Here is a 17355-nt window from a genome sequence, read left to right as displayed (position 1 = left end):
CGATTTTGAACGATAAAACCATAATTATTCATCCAACGACGTCAAACACCTCATTACACGCGTTTCAGGCAAGTTTTTGATAGGATAATGATTTACTTTTCCACACACACGATTTGTTTTGCTAAACCGCCACATTGATGTTGACAGTTCTGCTGTCAGCCCAGCGTTTACAGCCCATAACTCAGCGCTTTCACACTATTCCACCAAACACAGGGTGTGGAATGATAAACTTTTTTCAACAAACATTTCTGGCTTCGGTGCAATCCAAATGAGCAAATAAAGTGATCGGTTTTAGTCTTATCATATATGACCAGCGGAATATGTACAACTACACTCACGCATTGCTTGTTTCCCTTCCATTTATGTTTGCTTGATTGAAAAACACACGCGATAAGTTTCTACTCAGCAAACGTCAAACCGTTACGCACGCACGTCAAACCAGTAACGCCGTTAGTCAAAATTGTAAACACATCGTACCACAACGAAACGCGGCGCGGAATCAGTCGGTGCAGTACAAAACTAATTAAATTAAACGCGCCAATCGCTGGGTGCCGGTAGTGATTGTGCAGAAATCGATAAGCTTTCGCTTTGTTTAAGTTCGAAGTTCGGTCGCATCCTTCAACCATGTCGTTCAATTTTGGAAACACATCAGCGCTCGGTTCTACGAGCACACCGAACAAGCGTAAGTGTATGGGCGACAAGCGAGCGAAATTTCTTTCTCGGGTTATGAGGCTCCAACAAGAATGCGTTGCGTAAAATACCACTAATTTATTGAATCGTATAGATAGTATATGTTGTCCCTCGCTGTTAATTGTACTTAGTATAAAACCACTTCAAAAGTTAAAAATGCGATACGTTTGTAAGGATCATAAAATAGCGATGATAGCCTTAGAATGAAACCGATGTCCCTGTACCAGTAACCATGGTTCACCGAAGCAACGTTTGTCCGGGATTGTCTTCAGCGACTGCTGCAGATGCTGCGGCTTCACGTTCTTTCGAAATGTTTCGCGAATACCTACGAGTGGATCTGTGAGTGCTGCTTCTTCGCCTCGTAGTTTCGATAGGTGCTTGAGGACCATCGATATTCTGAAATCCTTTCCTGCGATGTAGGTGATATGTTTGAATTCATACGCTCTGTATTTTATGCATGATTACCCTTATTACCTCTTGTAGCACATGTATCCAAAAATGCCCAGCACGACTATAATGAAGACGGACGTTATTGTGACGGTGATGTAGATGTAAAACATCTGTATTTTATCGGACAGCATGTCCGAACCGGAGCTTGATTTACTCTGCCACATATCTGGCACTGGAAGCGAAACAAATAACAACACTTATGCCTGTTTAGGTGAAACAAGTATTCGGGATATATCACCTATATAGTTTCCATTTTCATCACTAACTCCCGATTCCGGCAGGGAAGCCATCGTGGTCGTGCTGGTGGTAGTTGTCGTCGATGGGGTCGTCTGATAGTACAACGCTGGCGAACGTGTCGGTGGTCCGGGAAAGATTATTTGGCCTTTATCGCTGAGAAATCGGTGGCCAGATTTGATGTACATGGTAATGAATCGTTTAACGTTTCACACTCGTTTTGTTCTGCAGCTCACTAGTGACACTCTGTTACCAACCAGTTGCATCTCATTACACGCGGCAATTGAACGCACTTATTGTATTATCAATTAATACTTTTTTCCTTTTCATATATTGTCCAATTTACGGCGTAAAGTACTCTCTTCGTGGAAGAGAAACACACATACTAACGGGAAATGAAGCGAGCCAGTGACACTTATTAGAAAGCACTAATGAAACCCGTAATGTTTCCGCTTCCGAACACTATCACCAACTGAACCCACTGATAGGCGGTCGTGGTACAAACCATCCGACATGGTCGTCTAGATCCAATGCAACCAGACACAATTCTTCACTCCGTTGTGTGTTCGATCGCAATGTCTACTGACTTGTGGGCCACCTGACCAGGGATGCTTATGTCGTGCTCGATAAACAACCAAGCGCAATCCAATTAGGTTGTTGTAAAGCACTGCTGGTTGACCGATTTACTGCCGTTGAATAGGTGGCAACAATCTGGTGCGGGGAAACCAAAATGTTCTTTCTGTGCGTACAAAAAGACAGTAATGAAGCAAATGGAGCGGTTTAGTACGGTCTAATGCGATCGGAAGTTCCGATTCTACTTACAAAGTTCCAAGAAAGGCACGGCTGACCGTCTTGGGTGTTTGTTTGAGTAATATTATTGATTTACAATGTGCACGGGAAGGACATTGATATGGGGACATTTTGAATGGTTTTAATTCATGAGTCGAGCAAAATAATCTGGACAGTGTCCGACATGGAACCAATTTAACAATCACGAGCGGCACGACTCGAGAAAAGGGTTGCACATGCCGGAAACACATGGTTGAAATCGCGTGGACATACGAGACCTATCGGCTGCCCCCAGCATGCCATACACGTGTGCTGCATGGGGCGAATGTACACGCCATGCACCACGGAACGGTACCAAGACATATATAATCTCATTAACGGTTTGCATGTTCTTTCCTGTCTTCTAAACAGCGGCTTTTGGCAATTTCTCATTCGGGGGACAAACGTCAACGCCAGCATTCGGAGCTACTGCTGTTACTGGTGCAGCTCCAGCATTTGGTCAAGCTACAGCCACGTCGGCTTTCGGTGCAACGGCAGCTCCCGCTTTCGGTGCGACGCCGGCAACCACTGGTACGAGTGCGTTCGGAACGCTAGGTTTCGGGGCGTCCACCGGTGGAACCACAGCGTTCGGTGTCGCACCGACCAGTTCCGCACCGTCCTTCGGATTTGGCACCAACACGGCTACAGCGGCAACACCTGCGTTTGGTGGGTTCGGAACAGCGACCTCTACTGCTGCGACCGGCTTCGGTGGATTTGGTGCCACCACAGCCACCAGCACCAGTGCTCCAGCATTCGGTGGCTTCGGTACGGCCACACAACCCTTCGGGTCATCGATCGCGACCACTTCTGCGCCATCTTTCTTCGGTGGGCTTGGAGCCACACAACCCCAAGCAAACACCGGTTTCGGTGGTTTCGGGACCGGTAGTACCTTCGGTGGTACGACTTTCGGTCAACCGGGTGCTGCAACCGGTGGTTTGAACTTTGGACAATCGGTCTTCGGTCAGCCGCAGCAACAGCAACAACAGCTCGTTCCAACCCTCTCGCCCGAGGAAGCCTTTGTCCAGTCCGTTTTCAATGTGTCCATCTTTGGCGACGAGCGGGACACAGTTATTTCCAAATGGAACTACCTGCAAGCAATGCTCGGCACGGGCAAATCGTTCTACTCGCACAATGCACCACCGGTGGACATCACCCCGTCGAACTTTCTGTGCCGATTCAAGACAATGGGCTACAGTAAATTGCCCGGGAAGGACAACAAAACTGGACTGGTGGGCCTAACCATCAACAAAACGGTGGCACAAATAAAGTAAATGAAGCAACTCTATCGTTAAGCTAAGCTTGATCTCTAAAGTGTCTTTTGTTTCCTATCTTCAGGGAACAGCAACAACAGTTCATCAACAGCATGAACCAAATCTTTGGCAACAAACCGAACATTACAATCGTGGTGGAAAACGTAAAATCGATCAACGACTCGAAGGTACAGGTAATAATCTACATCGAGGAAAAGTCGACCATCTCGAACGAAATAAAGCGCGTACTGGCAACGGAAGTGGCCAGCTATCTGAATCAACCGATGCCCAAGCAACAGCTTACGCAGCTCGGTATTGAATCGGTCGTTGCATTGGTGCTGCCCGAGGAAGACCAACTGAAGGAGTATCTCGACAATCCACCCAAAGGCATCGATCCGCGCATGTGGGAACAGGCAAAGATCGATAATCCCGACCCGAAGCGATTCATTCCGGTGCCGATGATCGGCTTTCAGGATGTGAGTTGGAGTTAGTAAGATCCATATCAACAAATATTGTCTAATCGTACCTTCCTGGCCTTTCTTCCACAGCTTAAGTGGCGCATAAAGTGTCAGGAAAATGAAACCGAAATCCACGCCTCGTATCTCGCCAAGGTGGAGAAAGAGATCGCCGAGCTGAAGCAGCGTCACATGAACACGACCGCCAAGATAGCCGAACATCGGCGTAACTTTGCCGAGCTGAGCCACCGCATACTGCGGGTGATCGTGAAGCAGGAAAGCACACGCAAGCTAGGTCTCGCCCTATCGCCCGAAGAGGAAGCGATCCGGACGAAGCTGGAAAACATGCATGCGCTCGTATCCACCCCTACACAGTTCCGTGGCAGGCTCAGCGAGCTACTCTCCCAGATGCGGATGCAGCGCAACCAATGGGCGCACGGAAACTTCCTGAACGAGTACACGTTGGACAAGGATGCAACGCAGGAGATGCAATCGTTCCTTACAATGCAACAGAAAGCCGTCTCGTTTTTGATTGACACGATACACAAGGATATAAAGACGCTAAAGATTATCAGCGAAGGCATGACGCAGTTGGTACAGGGTTAGGGAAAAGTCATCAAGTGAAAAGTTACGGGAAAACAACACTCTGCCACTAGCTACACATTGATTGGATGTTTGTTTATTGCGTAATAAAACGATGCTATCATTTAAATCGTAATCGTGGTTTCTTTACACAAAAGTTTATGGAATGTGAAATGCGATGAAATTAGGATGTGCAGCTTTAGTTGTATATGTGGAATGCTATATGTAAGCATTATTCTGAAAACACCTATCCGAGGATAATGTTGTTGTACGGGTGACTGTCGACGATCGGGTGACCAGGCATAGTGTACCGGGGCGAAACGTAGTACGTAGTCTTTTCCATCGCCACAAAACGATTGTGGGGCCATCCGTACATACCTAATTGATACAGGATAAAACAACTATTTTAAAGCTTTTGTTTACTTTGTTTCTAACCTCGACATATGTTTAATCTTCGTATGTAACATTGCTTTTCAGACATCTTTCGGTCTTTAGAACCTGTACTCCAAGGTACCTGAATTTCCAGGTTTTCTTAAAGTCTTCAACGGGAAAAAGCAGGATTTTGAAATTGGTCTGTTATAGAAACAGCTATTCCGCTACTTCCGGAATCAATCCCAAGCTTGCTTGTTCAACTTGCCCGAAGGCCAAAACAATGTACACATACTAGAGCACCCCACACTCCCCCCACAATCCTGTCCAAAAAATTCCATTTCGCCTCTGGTCTCCACCCATACTTCTTACTGCAAAACAACCGAGGCAACAGTTTCCCTCCCCCCGAAAATGGTCTCCCAAACCCAAGAACGTACGCAAATACCGCAAAATACCTGAACTCAACGTAGGCACCTTCGGTATGTAGCTGCTTACGGTTGGCTCTCCCGCATCAACCACACTGTCCTGTTCCCGCCGACCGCCACCCGCCGAACCGCCGCCCATTCCACGTTTTCCCTCGCGTTTCTTGCGCTGCTTTTCCATCTCCTCGTCCTCCTCCTCGTCGTCCGTCTTTTCGTAGGTATTTTTCGGCTTTTGCAAACACTTCAGTGCGTGCGTGTTGGTACGCTTCCGGCCACACCGGCACGTATCGAGCAGCGTTTTAAACATCTGCTTCGAGACGAAAAACGACTCCCCGTGGCCGTCGTATTCGCGCAGGTTGACATTTTGCTGCCGGGCCTGCTGTATCTCACGCAGCTTCTGGTTGTTGCGTTTCAGGTCGTAGTACTCGGTCGTTTCGGGTTGCGTTATGTAGCCCCACTTTTTCAAATACTCCCGGCGGCCCTTGCTTTCCAGCTCGATTTGTTCGCGGCTGTGTAGAGGAATCGTTTGCTTGTTGGTGTCGTATTTGCTTACACAAATGTGAAAAACTACTTACATCTTTCCATCCCGAACTATGGGTTCTAAGGGAGGATGTGAAATCCGCAATTCTCTACGTACTGGTTCGGTCATCAGGAATCAATTCTAGATAGCTCTTAACGAGAATGCTTCGACAAACTGTTTGAACTGTTTATACTCGATCCTGCTTTATATCCACGTACACCAAGCATATCCATGGAAACGTGTTTTCTGTTGCTGCAGAGTTGCTATGAGATACACCCGCGTAATATGTTTGAACCAGGGGGTTCCACTGGAAGTAATTTCTTTCTCCAACATTCTAGAACATTCCTTAGGTAGGTAAAACAACTACAAGTTCCACATAAGAATGTCCGATAGAAAATTGTTTACCACAATTTATGACAATTATTTATTCGTTCGATGCAGTTTTTGTGTTGAATTTACCGATTTTTAAATATCATTTGGTTAAACAGTAACGCTTAAGCTATTTACAGACGACTACCACAAAGAACGTACTACGAAAGTTGAATATCTAAGACACAGTCTCAGGGCGGTCTCGTTTTAAAGAAACCCATGTCCTGCCGCCTCGGCTGGTATATACCCTTCATGGCCATCCCGCGTCCGTACGAAGAACCACTGCTTGTAGTTCTTCAAACCCTTCTCCTGGTACTCCTTGCAGGCGAGTAGCGTAACCACATCACCCTTGTGGACGGAAACCGCCTCCGAGCAGTAGTTCTCCGTGATCGCAAGCAATGTTTGCCGGACAGCGGCTCCCGGCGAACAAACGTTCACCGGACCGCTACCCGCCACAGACGATGGCCCATTAGTCGTTATGCCGCTGAGTGAGATGCGCAGGTGGTTGCTACCATTGATGACTTTGGTTCCCGGTACGGTGCTACCGGACAGCTGCTTCCCGATCGTGGGGGATTCAGCTTTGCCGCGTTGCTGCTGCTGGCGCAGCTGCACAATGTACTGTTGCTGTTTCGCTAGCAACTGTTGTTGCTGCTGCTTCAGCAGATGCACATAGTCGCCGCTGCCGGAGCAGATCAACTTTTCCAGCTGCTCGATCGCTAGCGCCTTTTCCGACTTCACCGAGGGTGCCACCGTGTTGAGCACCTTGGTGGTTAGCTTTAGCTGGGCGTACTGCGTTTGACCATCCGCCACCTTCGGCTGGTTCGAGGCCACCGTGCGCAGATAGAGCGAATCGAGGTCCCGTTCGCTGTTGCACGCGGTGATCGAGACCGCACTGCGGCTGTTGGCACTGCTTCGTTTCAACCGCGGCGTACGACGACCTTCCGAGCGGGTTCCACCACGCAGCTGCTGTATCTCCTTCTCGCTGTCAGTCAAATTTCCGCACGGCTTCGGGAAGATGTCCTTGTTCGACTCCCAGCAGGGCGTAGGTTTCGAGCTGGATGAAGATCTGCACAAGAAATGGCCAGAAAACAACGAGAATAATCGTAGCGGAGTGTTATGCCAGACCAAAACCCCCGTTTCCACTTACCTTTGGTTTGATGGCAATATACCCAACGGCAGGCAGGTATCGTACGCCACATAGCCCTCCTCAGCGTGGGGCGTCTGCACGTACAGCCAGTTCTGGTTCTTGAAGACCGCGTTCACTACCATTCCTAGCGGTAGCGGTATCTCAATCTGGTAGCTGCCGGGACGCGTCTGGTACAGTGTCGCAGCGGACGATAATACTACCGGAATGTTACCGGGCGAGGATAGGGAACACTTGGACAGGAACTCGTCGACGTTGTGAATTTCGTACCCGAAGCGCTGCGAACGGTAACGCTCCCGTCGTCGCCGGTGGTGATGCCTACTGTGATGTCGATGTTTGGTAGATGCCGACGGTTCCGATACCGTCGTGTACAGCGACGGCTCCGAATAGGTATTCTTCAACGCAACCGCCATCTTGTCCTTCAGACCGGACTCACCGTACGCTGGTTCCTTGTTGAGATTAACCGCATGTTGATTATTGTTATTATGATGCACGCTAGCATCTACCGTGGTCCCGTTCGAGTAGAGCAACAGGCGATCCTTCTTCTTCAACCGATCACTGTTCTTTCGGTTGCTTTTCCGGTACAGATTAGACCCAGCGCCCGATGCGGCGGCCGTTGGCGCAATCGTGTACTCGTTCGCATGCGCTACGCTGCGCAGCTTCTCACTGTGGTACTCCGACAGGTTGTTGTCGCTTACGTATTTTTCGCTAAACAGCCGTTCCTTACTGCGCGTTCGAGATTTCTTCCGTACGATCACATGATGATGGTGATGATTGTGACCAACAGCTGTGACACCACTGATAGCTTGTCCATTCGTTTGCGCTACAGATGCGCCCGTATCCACACCTGGAACTAAGGTTTGTCCGGATGCATTGTGCAGTGCCGCCGACATTCCTGTTCCATTGTTGCCCGACACACTTTGGCTCGTTCTGTCCAGCGGAGATCCGATCGCAGAGCTCTTGCCAACACCCGGCCCCACCGTCGACTGTTGCGGTGCTGGCTGTGGTTGTTGGTGGCTCGACCCATTCCCTGCCAGTGACGTTCCTTCGCGTGATTGCTCCCGAAGTACCCAGGTGAGTGAAATCTTTGGTCTACGAATACTCAAGTTTTGACCCATAGTAGCTGCCGACGCAGCACTGACACCCGTGCCAGCAACGGAAGATGGCTGACCGGGCAGCGCGGCGGTAGTGGATTCGGGTGCGGGTCCTGCCTGTGACGGACCCGACGATGTAGATGCACCGTCGTTGATGGCAACCGCTGCAAGGTTACGGCCTAGTTCCCCAATCTCGGCGTACTCTACCGGCGCGGACGATGACGGACGTTCGGGTGAATCGGTAGCAATATTCTTACAGTTTCGCACCAAATCTGGACAAAATGCATCCTGACCTGAAGGTAGACAGGAAATTGAGGAGACAATAAATTCCAACTGCCGTAGGAATTTCTCCGGGGAGACACACGCCCCGTGAGACTTGCCCGCTACTTACTTAGCAAATGTTCCTTAATGCGCTGTCTCTGCTGGTTCGGTACGTTGTAGCGTTGCCGTACGGCGGGGTCGGTTCGTTCGGGGCCTCTTGCTGCCTGGCCACCGGCACCAGTCGATGAGCTATCACCGGACGTTGATCTGCCGCGATGAGCTCGGGGCCTGTCATTGCTGGTGTCACTGTCGTCGGTGGTCGTGGCTGTGTTGTGCCTGCCTGCAGCAGCACCAGCACCACGACCGGCAGCAGACGAGGCTGCACTACCAATCCTCTCGCCAGTTGGGCCCGCCGCCGGTTGCGCTGGAACCGGTCGGTGTGCGTAGTGCGCCCAGTACGGTGGCGGCGGTTCCGGTGCCCTTATCGGACCGCGAGATCTCGGTGGCAGGACCGGCAGCGATGGTAGATTACGTCCGCCCAGCTGCTGCTGACGCCGTCGACGTCGATCGGCTGCGATGGCCGCCGCGACAACCGCCACCGAACCACCGGACGGTGCTGCTATCGAGGCGCTCGGTGCGGTCTCACTCGTTCCAGCCGTCGGTTGGGACGTGCGCGATGTGCCAGCACCAGTCGGCGTTGAAGCTGCTGAACGGAACCGAACAGAGGGAAACGAAGAAAGATTCACCAGTTAGTCCAACCGTCGTTCGTTTTGCCAAACAAAATAATCAACTACGGGCGGGTGATCCTCCACATCCGCGCCCGGGTGCCCTTTACGCTAAGATAATAATCGCAGAGTTTGCACAAATAGCTGCACCGGCCATCGCGACGGCTCACCCAGGGCGTACAACGGGTATCCGAACCGGTACCTGGTGCACATGCACCATAACTTGTCGCAAGTTATTGCTGCCAGTGCGGCGATCCGTTGGAATCGAAGATCGAAAGCTCATTCTTCCGATAACTTTCGTTCGGTGGTGTATTACTTGCAAAAGGTGTGCAAGAAAAAAAAACCGCTAAATGCCATACCGTAATTCACACCACTCAAATGATGAAACATTCGATTTTGCCGATCGATCGTTCTCGTTCGCTTGAAAGGAATCCACCAAACGCGGAGATGTCTTTCCTGAGCACCCTTTACCAATGTCGTCACAAACCTGTGTGATGATAAACAACAGCCTCTCAAATATCGCACACGGCCTGATGGTGGATGGTACGGAAAAGCGTGACAGTAAAGTGCATGATTCACGCCGATCGTGCGGATAAATGCTGGCAAGATGTCTCACAGCTTCCAGCGACTCCACGACTCCCGATCTTAAAGGGGGGAGGCGATCGTCGAGTGCAGGCACATGCCACGATGCCACTCATCGCCACACAGTTGGCAGTAATTATGCGCACGATTATACACCTTAATAACCCTTCATTCGGCCCCAGTTTCCCCTTACATTTAGAAAGTTGTCATACGCATGCTCGTGTGGCTTGATATGGAAGCCATCCATCCCATTTGTTCCTCCGTACCCAATCAGTGTCCATTACCGGTGGAACATGATCACTCAACCGCAGTTGAAGTTGTGATCGCTCATTATCGCACCATGATAGGGGCGTTAGTTTATCTATGTCCGGAGAGCTGGTTTACATTTCTCGTCCATCAGAGCGAATAACCCCATCGAAAGGGAACGCCACTGTAGACGCGTGGCGCAAATGGCTCACAAGTGCAGGCTATTCATCCATAAATGTACTGAAGAAGTACTGAAGTACCTTGCTTCAACTCGTTGTGATGGTGATAGTGATGTTCAACAGCGATCGTAGATTGACATCTCCATAAATTCATCAAAACGGTCACATTATTATGATCAGCTTCAGTTACTTACTCACTTGCTTATCAGGCGCTACAACCGCTTCACCGGTCTAGGCCTGCAGCAGAAGTAGTCTAAACCGCTCACGGTCGACATTATCCCGGTCTTTCTAGCGGACGTATCAACACCATCACTCAATCTCAAATTGGGCCCACCACGCCTCCTATATCTCCATGTGGACGACCTAAAAGCACTTTACGGGGTGAGTCATCCGGTGTCATTCTCATGACGTGCCCAGCCCACCGGAGCCTGGACAGTCAAATGTACGATAGTAAGTTTGTCGTATAGCTCGAAGAGCACGTCATTTTAGCGACTCCTCCATTGTCATTCCACACATCAGTTTTGGACCAAAGTCCATGTTTCAGAGGTGTATGTGAGCACTAGAACTACATCAGTTCTATAGAGTCCCAACTTCGTTCGTCGCGACAGGTATTTTGAGTAGAGAAGATTACTCAGGCTGTAGAAGGACCGGTAGGCTGCACGTATCTCAACATCAATGTTACTGTCGGTGTTGACTTTTGACCCAAGATAGGAGACATTTTGGACGACTTCAAAGGTGCGCTCACCTATCGTACGTCCCCTGCGTGAGTTAGGATATGCTAGCAGGTCAACTTGTGTTGGTGCTACCATCAACTTGTTTTTTGCCTCGTTTATCTCCAAACCCCCGGGCGTGCCGGTGGTTTATTGGTACCGGCGTCGATCTTCACACGGCAGGACGGGAGTAAAATCTCATCCGGACCAATAAACACGTGATAAAATAAGTCTAGTAAGCCAGAAATGGCTGACCTTCCCCTCTTGAGGTTGTTGTGCCCAATAAAGAAGCATCTCCAACCTGAGATTTTTTCCACCTCCTGGACCAAAATCTCATCCGGACCAAACCTCCGTACGCAGGACTTGACTATCCTACTACGGGTAAATAAAGTCAAAGCAAGACAGAAATGACAGACCTTGCCCTCTTGAGGTTGTTGTGCCCGATAAAGAAGCATCTCCAACCCGAGATTTTCCACCGCCTGCTTAATCCTTTGGTCATCTGCCGCTACGCAGCAGAGCCAGTTCAGCTTCGGTTACAGAAAGGAAAAAAATGTTAAAGCACCTGCCGCAACCATCATCATTACCATGAATGCCATCAACTCAAATATTTTAAATTGCCTTGTGATTTGTCTCAAACTAATAAAATTGCACTCGTAAACAGAAAGTGTTGACTGGTAGCACCGTCTCGTCTGGCAATGTAATTGCGGTTTTACTCTTCTTTGGCACCCTTCAGACCCACCTATTTCCCATGTTCTACTTGGGGCCGAGTCGACAGCTGTTAGATGGGAGGGATGCACCGGGAAATGCGGAAGCACCAGGCAATGCAAACGACAACAATTGTTCGCATAGCTTTCATTTTTCACCCGTCAAGCCCGAAAGTGGCATACCGAACGCACACAATAACAATAACGCCCGTACGCAAGCTGCGAGAGACAAAAGCTGACCTTTTCCCACCGACCGATAGGGGGATGCAGTTTTCATTTTCCACCCCCTCCACTTCTTGCATCCGATTGAAGGGTTCGGTTAGTGGAAATTTCATTCCATTGCCTGCTGCGTTACGGTTTTGCGCTTTTTTGTTGCGTCCAAATGCTTCGGAAAATTGCACCGAGCGTACCTTTTTAGCATCGTCATTACCGTCGCCATAATCTTCTATCGGGTGCGTGCCAATGTTCAATTATGCATAAATCGTACAATAACTAATTAACCTGAAAACTACAACGATGCTAGCATGCTTCCGCCATGATACGGCTGCGATAGCCCGCAGGGGTCGATAATTTCATCTGCCTAACGTGCAGCTGGACAGTCCCAGGACCAGACCGGCGTTTGTGCGAGAGTTCGCCCGACATCACCTTTTCCACTGGCGGTAATAAAAATAAGGCATAAGGTCTGCGTTAAGACGAGCCCAGCATTGGCAGGATCATCGTCCGAGCGGTCTTTCGGCTGGAACTTCTCTGATCGGTGTCAAAGGTCGTGCACCTTCTCCAGCTCCAGTTGGTCATCCGGGCGGTCGGTCAGTCAAGCCGGACCGCTCTGTTTCGCATGCCTGCGTCAGGTGTGCAACTTCATTGCATTGCCACACGGCAAAATGCCTAGCACCGGAACGTATTTTGATGCAGCATTTACCAATAGTGTTTAATTGAATTCCATTATCGAGCCCCGAACGAATCGGTAAAGCAGACGAAGGAGAGGAAGGCCGACGATTAACGGGTCTTGGGTTGGGTGGGGAACGGACGTGGTAGCCGTGGTGGAAGAATTTCCATCTCCTGATGCACCAGCTTTTTCCCGAGAAGCTTCGGTGCCAAAAACATGCCATACCTGTGCCACTCTCTGTGTGTGTGTGTGTCGGTGTGTGTTGGCAAATCCAATGAACTTGGTAAATTTGAATTTAACATCATCCTGGCAACGGCGAACCGACCGTCGTGTCTGTACCGACCGGGTCGGGACATCGGACAATCACGTTTTCGCCTCACCATCGGCGCGGTGGCTTATGGGTACGGGGGTATGGATGGATATCAGTGATCTTGCTCCCGGTACACCCGTGTACTTACGGCCAATGGATGCAAATTGATGCAGCCGAGTGGGACGTGATTTTCACCTGTCGTACCACATCGTAGACATCTTCACTTGGCAATCTTCCGCCACTCGAGCCCATGGAACATACGCTCATTAATGTGTCCATCAGATAGCGGGCGTCCTCTCTTTTTCTCTCTCATGATATCGCCAGCACAGGAAAGAACATCTGCTACGCGAGGATAGTGCACCGACTGGTTAAGCTCGTCAAAAGTGTCTTATGCACTCCGTTTTTGCTAGGGCGATATGCCGTCTAGACGCTAGGCAGGCCCCGACCCCAAAGAGCTTGCAAACGCTTGAGCAGGGTTTGATTAACATTCGCCGTGTGCGGTGTTCGTTTGTGGACAAGTGGAACAACTTTCGCAATCGGTCGGGTTGCATTAATTGTCTTGCTCCACGTCTCATTATCGCTCAATTGGATACGGCACGTATGGTACAAAGATCGGCACAGTTTCACATGCACAGTTGTAAACAATTTGTGACACCGGTGTAGAAACAATTCCACACTCATTTTCGTGTGTGCAATTACTCGATGCCGTTTGTTAGGGAATGATTTTCATTAGGGACAATTCAATTAAGCTAAAAGGGTAAATATTGTACTCGGCAGCAAACCTGTTGATAAAAGTACATCTTCTTTTACGGTGGAAACAATTTGAAAAGACCGTTTAGTATTGGATAAATTACAACACAATCTTGAACTTAGCTATATTAATTGGATTAAAACACTTAAACAATACGACTCCAAACATCAAACAGTACACATTAGTTTACACTGTCATTAAGAGTAGATATTCAACAATCATATTAATCCACAAACCATTGGTTCTGAAAGACTTAATTGAAAAAATCTACTAGACCTTGTGGTATCTGGGGAAAAATATATAATTCGAATTACTGTTCTCTTTATCAATTCCTTCAAAAAACTTGGATATTGTTCCAATATCACAAAATTGGAAATATTGTGATATTTAAAAATATCACATATGCTTGTGTTAATTTTTCTTAAATAACTTAGATAACTTAAATAGCACCAGCACTTCAAACAATATAAAAAACTTTAAAAAAACAACACTTTTAAAATCATTTTTGACAATAGACAACGTTATACAAATATGGATCAAAACGTCTATCTGTTTTACTATCGATAAAGAGCTATTAGACAACTGTAGAATAGATGAACCACTAACCTCTGTATTATCCTCAGCATAATTCAATTAAAGATATTTTTGTAGGTTTTAATTTCTTACAATACGATATATTATAACCAATATAACCAATATCGTTATTGTCATTAGGACCATCTTCTAGCAGATAGTCCTGACTGACTATCAAACGTCAACGGATTTGATCTGCCAACGGATAAAACGTATCTAGTAAGCCATGATGCTGGGCTTGTCAAATGGCCTAGTGATGTCAGCGTCGATCTTCAACACGACAGGCACGGTGCCAAATCCCATTTGAACCATTTGCCATCTGCAAGAGTTTTAACTATTCAGCGTAGCATAAAAAAGCATTAACACTAAAGACTTGATTTACCACCACAATTTCATCTCAGGCGGAGAATGTAATTTTCCATCGTTAAATTTTTATTTTTTTTAAATTTTTTAAAACATAAAACATAATTCACAGTCATTGATAGGACGGATCATATACGTCCAGTGTGTTTTTGCAGTTAATATTTTTATCGTATCATCCACGACTTCAGCCATCTTTATACCATTTCGCAGCTCCATCCGACGGGGCGAGTCAGGAAAAAGGAACAGTTTTTCTCCTGGGAAAACCTTTCATTTCCCAGGTCGCCTTTTTTCCGCACACCATTTATGCCCTTTTGCCATCGGGGCTAGTACGAAGAGAAAAGCCCGTCTTCACATTCCACAGCAAGCCACCGGTAAGGCAGGTTGTCGGCAGATTCGCGGCAAAGTTCAGAGGTGCGCAACCGTAGAGGAAATGCTGAACGGCAGCAGCAAACCATCTGCTTTCAGGCTCGATTCCGCCAGCTAGTTTTCGGAACGGCTAGATGAGAAGGAACCCGGTATGGTGGCCGGCGAGAAACCACACGGAGGAGGACCGTGTGCAAACACCGTAACACTGCCGACAGTGCAGGCCACCTAGCACAATAAATCGCACCGACAACGAGACCGACCAATCATAAAATGCCGTATCTAATGTGCATGTTAATTTATGGAAAATCGAACATTATGAAACCCGAGCTCCGCGTGCGGACCAACGCTCGTGTCTTTGGGGCGTTACGAGAGCGAGCCTGGAGCGGCTAGAGGAGAGGGAAAAAAAGCTCCGATCGCCCTGAGATCGAACCAGAAAGGCATCCCTTTTTTTCCCCCCTCAACAAAGTATCGCTCATCCACGCGGGTGCTTTTGCTCCCGTTGTGCCGCGAGACGAGCTCGTATTAATTCCGCCCATTAACACACCGATAGTGCACGCACGGTCCCGATTCGGCCAGGGTGGAATGTTATCACGCGGTTTTCGTAGGATCACAGGATCGCAGAACGAAGAAACAAAAAGCGAACACGTCCTGGCTGCAGCAAACCCATTCAACGAACGATCGGCACCGTGCAACCGGTTCCCGTTGCTGGGGGTTGCGTTGCGTTTTAATATCTCCCACTTTTTGTACTTAGTTTGCGCTTCTTCTGGCTTGTCGCAAGACACTACACGACGCACATGTCCATTCGCTGCCGTGCTGTCTGCCGTGCGCGATGTTTTGCAGCGTAATGTGCGTTCCAGTGCCGTGGTCATTCTGGACGCAAGGAGGAGGACGGGAATATTTTCGCGCTCAATTGCACCGCGTTGATGTGATCAACCGCAAAAGGAAATTAAGTTTCATCGGTCACGGGAACGCATGGAAGTGGAGTGTGTGTGTGTTGGGTGGGTCGGGTTTGTTCTAATGATGGGGTGCTCTCGCGTAGTGATGCTGAGCGTGGGGTTTCACGCATAATTACCACGGTATCGTTTCGGAATGGTGACATGCCCATGTACATTTGCCTGCTGTTATTTCGCTTAAAATGGATTTGTTGCGGCAGTGGCAAAGCGTAGAATGTAGTCGATTAGGTTTTTTTGTGCATTTCGAGGAACGGTTAGGTATCCTTCTTTTTGCCTGGCGAACTTATAAGCTTTTTCAAGCTGTTAAAGGGAGATATACACAAGGCAGATATACACCAAGCTCAAAAAAGGCATTTTTGAAAAATTTTTAAACGAAAAAAAACCGCTTCTATTAAGTAGGCAGTATTACCATGTGAAAGTTTACATATTCAAAACTTTATATTACAGATATTATTAAAATTCACAAGATTTCAACGTATAAGAATTCCGAATACGAATTAGCACTAGCATTCTGACATTTAATTATTCAAGAAAATGTTTCAACGTAGTACTTGTAGAGCCGAAGTACTTGCTCTTCAAAAGTACTAGTCAGTGGCGTACATAACCCTCGGTCAGGGGTCGGCAAAGTGCGGCCCGGCTAAAGATGTTTTCTGTCAAGAGAGAAAATTTGAAAGACCTGACAAACATCATAAGATCTTGCCACCACGATATTAACAAAACATATCTATGAAACATCAGCGCCATGATGGACTCACCACCACCTCTGCATAGGATCAAGAATGACGAAGTTAAGATACTTTATTCACACATTGTAAAAAAAAGTAAAAAAAATATTGAACATCATAAACATCATCGTCATCAAATGGGTCATTTGTCCACCTTTTTCTACAAAATTTATTCGGTCGTCAGTCACGCTGTATGTCGACCAATGAATTCTCGACCTGATCTGACAGCTTACTAAAGTTGCTAAGTGCTGTGAAGTGCTGCGTTGCTGTGAAGTGCAGAACGCACGCGGTAGTGGAGACCATTTTGTTTACGAGTTGTTCCACACACAAACCGGAAAACCTAATGTCTTAAATAAACGATTATCCGTACCATGTAGCAGCGCTTGGAAATGGTAGAGTTTGGCCAATGATTCCATAATCCAATTGATCAGCAACGTTGTTTTGTACATTCCGCAGATATTCCGCCAAGTAATATTGGCAAGCAAAAATGGTATTGAAAAAAAGCATAAACCACAAGCAGCTAAAATACACTGCGGACAATTTGCAACCATAGTTCTAAAAGAAACCCTACGAGTACCTTAGCAGAACCAACACGCATGGAAGATTTATAAGAA

At 47.9% G+C, this 17355-nt stretch overlaps 4 protein-coding genes across 4 annotated transcripts in view; 1 reads left to right on the top strand and 3 right to left on the bottom strand.

The window, feature by feature from the left end:
- Positions 1-624: 624 nt before the first annotated feature.
- Positions 625-4513, top strand: LOC128711758 (probable nucleoporin Nup54). Its single transcript, XM_053806643.1, has 4 exons — positions 625-682; positions 2575-3469; positions 3538-3928; positions 4001-4513. Exons 1-4 carry the CDS (start codon positions 625-627, stop codon positions 4511-4513), a joined length of 1857 nt encoding a protein of 618 aa, XP_053662618.1.
- LOC128711759 (uncharacterized) lies at positions 928-1562 on the bottom strand. The gene is made up of 3 exons (XM_053806645.1): positions 1379-1562; positions 1165-1312; positions 928-1099 (listed from the first exon to the last, which is right to left on the bottom strand). The coding sequence occupies exons 1-3, from the start codon at positions 1560-1562 to the stop codon at positions 928-930; spliced, it is 504 nt and encodes a 167-aa protein (XP_053662620.1).
- A 223-nt stretch (positions 4514-4736) lies between the features above and the next one.
- Positions 4737-5929, bottom strand: LOC128714769 (uncharacterized). Its single transcript, XM_053809650.1, has 3 exons — positions 5856-5929; positions 5314-5789; positions 4737-4867 (listed from the first exon to the last, which is right to left on the bottom strand). The coding sequence occupies exons 1-3, from the start codon at positions 5927-5929 to the stop codon at positions 4737-4739; spliced, it is 681 nt and encodes a 226-aa protein (XP_053665625.1).
- A 447-nt stretch (positions 5930-6376) lies between these two features.
- Positions 6377-17355, bottom strand: part of LOC128713547 (uncharacterized) — a 33140-nt gene continuing 22161 nt past the window's right edge. The window contains exons 2-4 of the mRNA XM_053808408.1: positions 8799-9374; positions 7317-8700; positions 6377-7235 (exon numbers count right to left, since the gene is read on the bottom strand). Of these exons, the coding sequence (XP_053664383.1) occupies positions 6377-7235; positions 7317-8700; positions 8799-9374 (2819 nt within the window). The remainder of the gene's footprint in view (positions 7236-7316; positions 8701-8798; positions 9375-17355) is intronic.

This window comes from Anopheles marshallii, chromosome 3 (assembly GCF_943734725.1).
Source record: "Anopheles marshallii chromosome 3, idAnoMarsDA_429_01, whole genome shotgun sequence".
Taxonomy (NCBI): Eukaryota; Metazoa; Arthropoda; class Insecta; order Diptera; family Culicidae; genus Anopheles; species Anopheles marshallii.
The sequence above is the reverse complement of the archived record's forward strand: the minus strand, read 5'-3'. Positions and strand labels throughout refer to the sequence as shown.

Coding starts and splice junctions, on each gene's coding strand:
- LOC128714769 (XM_053809650.1), bottom strand. CDS start 5,929: ATGACCGAACCAGTACGTAGAGAATTGCGGATTTCACATCCTCCCTTA. Junction 5,790..5,855: donor ATAGTTCGGGATGGAAAGAT/GTAAGTAGTTTT, acceptor TCCTCTACACAG/CCGCGAACAAATCGAGCTGG. Junction 4,868..5,313: donor GGTGCCTACGTTGAGTTCAG/GTATTTTGCGGT, acceptor TGTATCAATTAG/GTATGTACGGATGGCCCCAC.
- LOC128711759 (XM_053806645.1), bottom strand. CDS start 1,562: ATGTACATCAAATCTGGCCACCGATTTCTCAGCGATAAAGGCCAAATA. Junction 1,313..1,378: donor TGAAAATGGAAACTATATAG/GTGATATATCCC, acceptor TTTCGCTTCCAG/TGCCAGATATGTGGCAGAGT. Junction 1,100..1,164: donor GGATACATGTGCTACAAGAG/GTAATAAGGGTA, acceptor CCTACATCGCAG/GAAAGGATTTCAGAATATCG.
- LOC128711758 (XM_053806643.1), top strand. CDS start 625: ATGTCGTTCAATTTTGGAAACACATCAGCGCTCGGTTCTACGAGCACA. Junction 683..2,574: donor TACGAGCACACCGAACAAGC/GTAAGTGTATGG, acceptor TCTTCTAAACAG/CGGCTTTTGGCAATTTCTCA. Junction 3,470..3,537: donor AAAACGGTGGCACAAATAAA/GTAAATGAAGCA, acceptor TCCTATCTTCAG/GGAACAGCAACAACAGTTCA.